At 47.2% G+C, this 10,382-nt stretch overlaps 1 protein-coding gene across 1 annotated transcript in view; it reads left to right on the top strand.

Moving 5' to 3' along the window:
• Window positions 1–6,006: 6,006 nt before the first annotated feature.
• The window catches only part of STK10 (serine/threonine kinase 10), a 46,542-nt gene continuing 42,166 nt past the window's right edge, over window positions 6,007–10,382 (top strand). Inside the window, exon 1 of the mRNA XM_031055225.1 lies at window positions 6,007–6,351. Within this exon, the coding sequence (XP_030911085.1) occupies window positions 6,007–6,351 (345 nt within the window). The remainder of the gene's footprint in view (window positions 6,352–10,382) is intronic.

Raw genomic sequence — 10,382 nt, 5'->3', positions numbered from 1 at the left:
ACAGACCACACTGGGCTTGGGGGCTGCAGTTTGTTCCCCCCCTGGAGCTGCTCTGCACCCCTGCCTTTGCTGGAGATCAAGGCCCTGCTCTTTTAATCATCATTTTTCTGTTTGCTTGGGGTTTAAGCCATCATTGAAATCACTTCTTCCAAAGTCAAATGTGCTCTTAATATGGGAATAGCAGATTTTTTTTTTCCTGGTTTCTGTCTTCCCTCTGTGAATTAAGTGAAGCTGAGGGGTTCCCTTGACAATTTTAAACTTCTGCTCCTTCAGTAATTCCATAAAAATCAAATTTCTGGCGCTCAGGAACTCCAAGGGAGTTTTTGTACCAGGGACATCCCAGCAGGTGGAAGCAGAATTTCATTGATGGTTGGGAAACAGAGCCATGTTTTCTTTGCATTTCCCACCCCACTCAACTACAGCTTTTTTTGGTCCTCATTTTGTATCAAACCCGAGGGTTCTCGACAGCTCCACTGGCCCCACTTGGTCCAGGATGCCTGAAATGCAGAGCTGGAGGAAGGAAAACGAGTTCCCTGTTCTCATAATCACCAAAGTGACTTGCTTTGCTTTTCTTTTTTTCTTCTTTTTTTTTTCCTTTATTTTTAAAGGTGAAAGTGAGCTGATCAATACTAACCTAGAACAAGTTTTCTATTGTGGAGTTTTTTTAAAGCAAATTTGATTTACTGTACTTGAGGTCTTTTGCAGCCAAATCTTTTGCATTCCAGGGGAGGGGGAAATATTTGCTATGTAAACAAGTCAAAAAATCTCTCTTGGGTTTTCTCTGGGCAAAGGATGGGCTCGTGCCAGGAAGACACTACTTGTCTTATAAGGCATAATTTATATGTCTGGATAAATGCTCTTTGTGGTGTCATTTCCCTGCAGTCCCTCCTGGAAAAGGGGGAAATTCTGATGGATTAAGGAGGAGCAAACCTGGAGCTGTGAACACTAAAACACCACTTTTTTTTTTATTTTTCTAGGATCCTTTTTTTATTATTATTTTTTCTATTTTCATTCAGGCAATTTGTCACCAGGTGCTGGTTTTGAGATGCTGGGGCTGGGATTGCTCCTTCTTTGCCCCCTGTGAGCTGGAAAAGGCTCAGTTCTGTGAAACTGTTCCACATGATCATGGTTTATATTAATTGCTTTTATGGCAGGGAGGAAAGGTGATGCTCTGAAGGCCGTGTTGTGAGTGGGTTCTGAGTAGAACAGAGATTTTGTTCATGAAAATTCTCTTTAACAGCCTCCCCCTCCTTAATCACATATCAAAACCTGAAAGAATTCAATGGTGAAATGCTTTTAGAGGTGACAGTGAAGAGTTTGACCCTCTCTGTAAAAAGTGACAGCACTACTGAGCACACACCCTGCAGAAACACAATTTTACAGGGTTTCTATTGGGAAAGAACTTTAAATCTCAAAATATCTGTTAAAAATATCAGCAACAAGCTGTAAAGGCACATGGCTGACAGGGCCACGTACAGAGCTGGAAATTGTGACATAACAGAGAACATTTGTGTCTCAAATGATTGAGTTTGCCCTAAAAGTTGGGTTTTGGTGCAGATTCCAGTGCAGGGGAGAAGGCTGAGAGTGTGGGGTGAGGTTTGGGGCAGAGGGGGTGTCCCCTGAGGGAGGGAAATTTATTTGAGTGGCTGAAGTGGCACTGAGCAGGGGCTCTCCTGTGGGGCTGGTGGGGAGAGGATGGAGAGCCCTGGAGAGGATTGAGAACCCCAGGAGAGGATGGAGAACCCCAGGAGGGGATGGAGAGCCCCAGGAGGGGATGGAGAACCCCAGGAGGGGATGGAGAGCCCCAGGAGGGGATGGAGAGCCCCAGGAGGGGATGGAGAACCCCAGGAGGGGATGGAGAGCCCCAGGAGAGGATGGAGAACCCCAGGAGAGGATTGAGAACCTCAGGAAAGGATGGAGAGCCCTTGGATTGCAGCAGGAGGGTTCTGGCAGCATGTCCTGGCTGGATTTTGGCCCCTAGGGTGCTGTCCCCACCGTCAGGCCCTGGGGTGTAAATGCTGGGACAGAATTTTAACGCACACGACACAAGCAAGGAGGAATCAGTTTGGGGTTTTTAAATTCCCTTTCCTCTCAGCCGTCTGTGCCGTTCCTGCTCAGCTCTGGCTGGGAACTGATGCCAGGAGAAGCCTTTTTTACCCTGTCAGTGACAGCTCTGTTGGACACAGCTCAGATTTTTCTACTCTTTCTTGTCACTTCTGCCCGAGCCAGAAGGAACGACCCAGTGAAAGTCACACTCCTGATGAGCTTGAAGGGCAGAGAGGCACAAACCCCTGAGCCTGCCAGGGCCAGGGAGCCCCAAAACAGCCCCAGGTGTGCTGCAGGTCCATTTGGGGCACTGCAGAAGGATGCTCAGGGTCTTCTTCCCCACCCCAGTGACAGCTGCTCCTTCAGAGCCCCCCAAATGTGTTTTTGGGGTCCCCCACACAAAACACAGCTTGGGATCCATTTTCTGAAAGCCTTTGCTTCTATGGAGCTGGGGAGTAGTTTGGAAAATGAATTGGTGGTGTGATAAGTTGGGTTTTTAATACACACCTTAAATTTGGGGTGTAACAGCACCAAAAAAACCTCAGCCCAGGAGCAACCAAACCAACCCCAGCTTTTCTTTGCCTTCCACAGAAAGTTTGGGAAGGAAAGAGGGAATCTTTGGAGCAACTGTGCATAATGTTTGGTGAAGGTCAATGATAACTTGATAAAATATTGCTGTAGTGTGATGTGCTTCTGCATATATATCCATTGCTAGTAAATAATGTAAAATCTTTTTTTTTAATTGAAAGTATTAAAACTACAAAAATGCTCTTTGTTACAATGGTGGGATGCTTTTAGCCATGGAGTTCTGGAAGCATTTTTGCTGTGTAGGTGTTGACAAAGTGAATGCTGAACGTTTCTCCATGTCTGTGATGCTTCAGAAATGGAAGGGGCATTTCTGGCTCTGGAGCTCTCTTTTCCAAACTTTTCCATGTTCCTGTACAGACATCTGAGACCCTGCACCTTATGCAGAGAATGTTTACATTAAAAAAAAAAAGGATTTTTTCTTTTTTTGGCTTTTTCCCTGTGCTGCTCAGATCCTGTTACTTTGAAATGAAAGCAGTCTCTGTTAGAAAAAGGGGCTTTTTATAATTTTTTTTTTTCTTTTATTTTTGCCTTTGCCCTTCCCTGTAATCAAATCCCTCCTGGATTGTGGCTGGAAGCTCTGGGACAGCTTGGACTTTTCTGGAGTGGGATTAGAGGTGCTTAAGAAAGGTGTTTTTTAAAAACCCTGCCCTGGCTGTGGGGATGAGCTTTGTCCACGCTGCAGCTTCCCTGGAAAGCAGCAAACCCTGCTCCAAAGCCCTGGATGTGGTGGCTGCCTCTCAGATTCCCTGGGAAGCCTCGGGGTTGGAATTCCCAGCATCCACATTTGTGTTTCCTCCCCAAATGATGAATGTCCTGCTGTTCCCTCTGCAGCCACAAACACTTGTGCTGGTTTGGATGCACAAATCTGCTCCAAGATTTCCCTTCCCAGGAGTTGTTTGGGATTGCTGTGGGTGCCTCTCCTCTCCCAAATTCCACCCGTGGGGATGGACTTGGAGCTCTCCTTCCCAAGGGGGACACTTCACTGAGCCTATACCAGGCAGGCAGCTGGAAAATGAGATATTTTAACCAAAAGGCTCCTTAAAGTGGACTTTGAGACTTTAACCCAACGTGTCTGCTGGATTTTCCATGGAAAATTTGTCCCGACCCTCGGAGCAGGGGGTCAGTCCAGGGGAATTCTGGATTTGTACATTTTCCACATGGAGACCACTCAGCCAGAGCCATGGGGCAAAGAGACAACTTCAGATCCTGACTCCTGCCTTAAAACCTCTCATTATCTTGAGCTCCAGAAAATCCTGCACCTGCTCACTCCCAGGTCCCTTTTTTTTTCCGTCAGGAAATCAGAATCCGCTCCAAAGGCTGGAGACAACTCAAGGCAATGGAAAACAAAAGGAATTGGAGCTGGTGGCTTTATGAAAACAACAAACTGGTCTTGGCTTAAAACCCCTATTTGTGCCTCTCAAGTCCAGGGAATGTTTCAAAAGAGGTGGATTTGAGCAACGCCGGCCAGGACTGCGCTGGTGGCACTTGGTGACACCTGGTGGCACTTGGTGGTGACACTTTGCTCCTGTGTGCTCTGAGCAAGGGACTGGGCTCTGTGTCCTCTCTGCCTCATGGGAATGGCTTTCAAAGATGGCTGGTACCATCAAATTTGTACTTCTTGAATAAATACCTTCATTTTTATGGTAAGAGCCCTGCTGTGTGTTTGTGCTGTGAGATTTGGGGTGGTGTTCACAGGGGTCCCAGGATGAAGGAAGAGAGGAGAATCTTGACTCCATGTTTCAGAAGGCTGATTCATTATTTTATGATATATTAAAAGAAAATGATATATTAAAACTACACTAAAGAATAGAAGAAAGGATTTCATCAGAAGGCTTGCAAGGAATAGAATGGAATGGAATGATAATAAAATCTTGTGACTGACCAGATGGTCCGAGACAGCTGGACTGTGATTGGCCATTAATTAAAAACAACCACATGAGACCAATCACAGATGCACCTGTTGCATTCCACAGCAGCAGATAATCATTGTTTGCATTTAATTTCTGAGGCCTCTCAGCTTCTCAGGAGAAAAGATCTTAGCAAAAGGATTTTTTATAAAATATGTCCATGACAGGGATTGGGTTCTTGTTCCTGGGATCTGCTGCTGCTTTGGGATTGCTCCAGGACACACCCAGGATTCCAGGGATGGGGCTCTTCCTTTCCCCTCTAACTAGGAACACTTTTAGAATCAAATATTGGTGTCAAACAGGCTTTTGAATATTTTCCCCCTCACTGCTCAGGGAAGAATTCCAGAATTCCAATTTTATCCTGCTTTGGACACCAGGTAACTTCCAAAGTGCTTTATGGGTTTTGATCTGGTACTTTATTAACACCTCACAGGTTGTCTCCAGGCTGATAAATTATTTCTTATCCTAGGGAAGATCTTTTACTGCTGAGAGCAAACCACCTTGAGTTTCCAGTGGAAACGCTGTGCAAATTTCCTGTATTTATAACAAAACAAAAAAAATTATTTTTTCCCCCGCATTTAAAAAATAAGAATAATCCTGGCCATGCCATGCCTTAAGAAATACACTCAGTGTTCTTTTTCCTCCTGAAATTTCCTCAGTGGGGCTTTTGGCTGGGAGCTGCAATTCTCCAATTTCTCCATTACCTCTGGTACCCCTAAGGGGCAGGTTTTAATGTGAATTTGGGTGTGTGACAATGTTTTATCTCACAGACAAGGTGTGAAATCCGTGGAGAATGCAGGGCCTGGAGATGTGCCTGGCTCTGGGGATCAGCTCCTTGCTGAACAAAAATAATGGATCTGGGTAATTGTCCTGTAATTACATTCCCTGACACTTTGTCTTAATTCAGGTCAGCACTTTTATAGTCTTGATTAACTACCAGAGGTATCAGAGGAGTAGGAATCATTCTTTGTAGGCCACAGCTAAATATTTCCATTTTTTAAATAAAATTCAAGAAATAAAAGTAATCTCACTGTAGAATTTGGGATGTGAGTTACAAACAAACAAGGGTGTGGTTTTCCTGGAAATTTTCCCTTTGCAGATGTAAAAATACATAATTTTTATTCCATTTATATGGGAGTTTGTATATATAGTGTCCTTAATTTATCAATATTGCATTTTCTAATAGATATCCATAAAATACAAGGTCCAAAGGCTTTGCACCTTTACAATTTTCTTGTAAAGAAAATTTATAATTTTCTTCAATTTATCCACATTCCCCTTTTTAAGGGAATATGGATGAATTAAAGAAAATGTAATTTAATTTACACATAAAATTTAAATTAAAGAAATTTTAATTTAATTAACCCATATTCCCTTTTTTAAGCGAAGTTGAACGGCAGTCGCGCTTTACGGCATTTTTTACGACAGTCGCGATTTACGGCACCTTGTGCGACAGTCGCGCTTTATGGCAGTTTTACGGCAGTCGCGCTTTACTGCACTTTTTACGACAGTTGCGCTTTACGGTAGCTTTACTATAATCGGGCTTTATGGCACTTTGTGGCAGTCGCGCTTTACGGCCCCTTTACGACAATCGCGCTTTGCGTCACCTTTTACGACAGTCGCGCTTTACGGTAGTTTTACGACAGTCGTGCTTTACGGCAGTTTTATGACTGTCGCGCTTTACGGCAGTTTTACAACAGTCACGCTTTACGGCACCTATTACGATAGTCGCGCTTTACAGCAGTCACACTTTACGGCAGTTTTGCGACAATCGCGCTTTACGACGCCTTTTACAACAGTCGCGCTTTACGTCAGTTTTACGAGTGCCTGAGCTGGTTTACAACTGCAGCAACATTCAGCTGGCTTCCATATTTCAGCACTTTGAGCAGAGTCAGTCGTTTTGGTTTTTTGTTGTTGCTTTTTGGGGTTTTTGTTGGGCTTTTTGGATTTGGTTTTTTTTTTGGTGGTGTTTGGTTGGTTGGTTGGTTTTTTGTGGGTTTGTTTTGTTTTGTTTTGTTTTGTTTTGGGAGGTTTTGTTTGGGGGTTTTTTTTGTGCTTGGGGTTTGGTTTTTTTTTTTTTGTTTGGTTTGGTTTTGTTGGGGTTTTTTGGTTTTTTGTTTGTTTGTGGTTGTTTGGGGGTTTTGGTTTTTTTTTTTTATTTTGGGGGTTTGTTTGTTTGTTTGTTTGTTTTTGGGTTTTTTTTTGCTTTTTGTCCAAGCAGATGACTGCAAACATTTCAGATTCCCTGCAGCTCAGCTGTTAATTTTGGAGAGGAGGCAGATCCCACCTCACAAGGCAGCCCTGCCCATCAGGAATTACTCCAGAGAAAGACCCCAAACCCAAAGATCCCAAATCCTCTCATCCCCCTCTCCACAAGAGTTTCCCGACTGACTCGGGAGGAATCAGTTCCAGCTGATTGCCTGGGGCTCATCCCAAACACTCCCAGCTCCCAGAGCACCTCCCTGGCTGCTGCTCTGCCCCTGGAGATGAGCTGCAGATGTTGGGGTGATGCACAACATCTGGATCGTGCAGTGCTGGGAGGAGCCTCCACAGCTGGGCCACAGCCTCTGAAGCAGGCAGCACCAACAGGATTTGGTGATTTTTGCATTTCCTCATTTCAGGAAATGCTGGGAGGGCTCAGAACTGCCCAGAGGATGGGGAGGGGGTTTGGTACCTGCCGGGGGCTGAGGTACAACCACCCCCAACAAATAACTGCAGAGGAGACTCTGGTGGGCAAAGAGGAGAATTATCTTATTATTAATTGTCTTTTTATTAAAAACAGTGACCCAGGGACCTGGCAGCAGAAAGGAGGAGCAGGTGAGGTGATCTCCCTCAGTTCCTCGTGCCCTGGAGCAGGTGGAGATGCTCTGTTCAGGACAGACCATAATCCTGATTTCCTGCCTGGGAGGAGCACGTGGAACACCAAGCGCTGCTCACATCCAGACAATAAATGGGACCTCCTGCTTCCCCCAGCCTCAGGAAATGCCAGAATCCTGCTGCTTCCTGCCAGGGAGCCTCAGCTGCTGCTGCTGCTGGCTTTGGGATGTGCTGGGAGAGCCACTGACACTGGCCAGGCTCCAAAGCTGCTGCCAGGGAGTCATGGAGTGGTTTGGGCTGGAAAGGACCTTGAAGCTCATCTCACTCCATCTCCTGCCATGGCAGGGACACCTCCCACTGCCCCAGGCTGCTCCAGCCTGGCCTTGGGCACTGCCAGGGATCCAGGGGCAGCCACAGCTTCCAGGGCCTGCCACCCTCACGGGGAACAATTCCTTCCCAATATCTCATCTAAATCTCCCCTCTGTCAATTTGAAGCCATTCCCATATCCTGTCCCTCCATCCCTTGTAAATCCTCTCTCTCCATCTTTCCTGCAGCTCCCTCAGGAAGGTCACAACTGGGTCACCCCAAAGCTCCTCCTGTGCAGGTGAACAACCCCAGCTCTGCCAGCAGAGCTGCCCCATCCCTCTGCTCATCTGGAACTCTCCTTTGACAGTTCCTTTCCCATCCCTCCCATTCCATGGCTGGCTTCTCCCTTTCCTCCCCAAATCCCACAGGGGACACCCCAATGTTGATCCTGGGCCAGGCTCCTGCTCCAGAGCAGAGCTGCAGCTCATGCCCAGCATCAAAGCTGAGCTTTAGGGGTAATCCTGGCTTTACCACCCCTCTCCCGCCCCACTGCTCTTCCATTCCAGCCCAGCGGGATCTGATCCTTATTCAGGTTGGTCCCATCCTGGAGAAAGCAATAAAACCTGCCCTGAGCAGAGCAGGGAGCTCTCAGGCATCTCCTGCACGAAGCTGAGAGCAATAATTAGCAGGATTTATTTCATTTGAAATGCCCACTGCTCCCAGCCAGGCTGCACAGGCAATTAACACCCCGGAACAGACACGAGGTGCTGCTCAGAATTCATGGACAGTATTAATAAGATGATTTATGAGTGTGATTTCTGCCCAGAGGAAATGTGCAGGTGCTCATTGCTGTCTGCCTGTCCTCTCTTCCCATCTTCCTCTCCCACCCCACCACTGGAGGAAAAAAAAATACTTTTCCAACCAACCAGAAACACTCGAAAAACCCCACATTTTTCTTTTGAAAGTGTCACTTTTAACAATTCTTTTCAGTCCTCTTTAATCTCCTCCAGGGCAGTGCAGAGGAAGAACCGAACCAGCTCCAGAATTTCAGTCAAACTCCCCCAAGTGTGAGCACAGAGGACAAAAACTGCCCATGCTAAAAAAACAAATCTGCAGCTTGGGCTGATTCTGCCACCCTTAAATCTCTGCCAGTGGGAGAAACCTGTGGGAAGAGGGATCATTTGGGCTGGAACACCTTGAAAATATCTTCAAATATATTGAAGAACTGCAGCATGAGGCGGGGAAGCACTGAACCAATGGGTGAGGGCTTGCAAAAAGCCTCATGTGGAGGACTTTTGGCAAGAAACCAAAAAATGCTTCTCAAGGTGGAGCATAGCTGGGTTTGGGAGAGGATTACATGTGCAGCACCCAGGAATGAGCTCAGAAATGCCCTCTTGCCCTGTGCCCCTGGCATCTGGCACAGCTGGAAGGATTCCTGCAGTGCTGGCTGGGTTTTCCTATATGGATTTTGTGTTCCCTGTGCCAGGACCTGGTTATGGTGTTTGGACAGCCTGGCCTGGGAGTTTCACACCCTGAAGGGACACAGGGGACAGGGATGGCATCAATCCAGTCAGGGCTGGAGCTCTGTGTGTCCCACACAAGGGAGGAGGCAGTGCAAGGGACAAGGAGGATCTTCAGGCAGGGCTGGGGTGGATCTGGAAGGCTCTGCCAGCTCCCCTGAGCAGCAGGGAGGGCACAGAGCTGCATCTGAAATCTTTCTGGGGAATTGCCAAGCCCTGAATTAACCAAGCTGCTGGCTAATTAATATTACAGAGTGCTGTAATATTGTTGGAACATCCAAAGTGCAATGTTTGTAGTGTTGCTGATGCCTGGTTTTAAATCCCACGTGATGCAGAGTCCTGTGTGTCCCTTCCCCAAACATCACACGGAGTATTTGAGGGTTTTAATGCCAATCTCGTTTTTTAGGAGCATTTTATTCTTGAAGGGCAGAGAGGCACAAACACCTGAGCCTGCCAGGGCCAGGGAGCACCAAAAAAGCCCCAGGTGAGATTGTGGTTGGAAGCTTGGACTTTTCTTGAAGGTGATTCTTTCAATGAGCATCTGGGAGCTGGAAATACTCTGCCAGGTTTTTGGGTTTGTTTTGTTTTAAACAGCAGGGACGGGGAAAGATGACAACCAGCCCGAGGTTTTAGGGAATGATGTGTCAGGGCACTCGTGAGACATCGCTAAAATCAGATATTCTGAACGAGGGAGCCCGTGCCGAGTTTTGCTGGAATTATCCTTCAGGATGGAGCGTGGAAGATGACAACCAGCCCGAGGTTTTAGGGAATGATTGTGTCAGGGCACTCGTGAGACATCGCTAAAATCAGAATTCTGAACGAGGGAGCCCGTGCCGAGTTTTGCTGGAATTATCCTTCAGGATGGAGCGTGGAACCCCCCCTGTCCCTGTGGCACGGGCTGCGCGCTGGGACCTGGATTTGGGGCAAAACCCGCGCGGTTCGGGTCCGTGCGGGGCCAGCGCGATGGCTCCGGCTGCACCGCCAGGGGGGTCCCCTAGATGTCCCCATTCCATTCGGGATTGCCAGCCGGGTTATGTCCCCATTCCGTTCGGGATTCCAGCCGGCTTTCCAGAGGGAATGTCCCCATTCCGTTCGGGATTCCAGCCGGCTCTCCAGAGGGAGATGTCCCCATTCCATTCGGGATTCCAGCCGGCTCTCCAGAGGGAGATGTCCCCATTCCCTTCGGGATTCCAGCCG

This window comes from Geospiza fortis, unplaced genomic scaffold (genome assembly GCF_000277835.1).
Source record: "Geospiza fortis unplaced genomic scaffold, GeoFor_1.0 scaffold55, whole genome shotgun sequence".
In the NCBI taxonomy this organism is placed as follows: domain Eukaryota; kingdom Metazoa; phylum Chordata; class Aves; order Passeriformes; family Thraupidae; genus Geospiza; species Geospiza fortis.
Note: the sequence above shows the minus strand (reverse complement) of the source record. Positions and strands in the feature narration are given on the sequence as shown.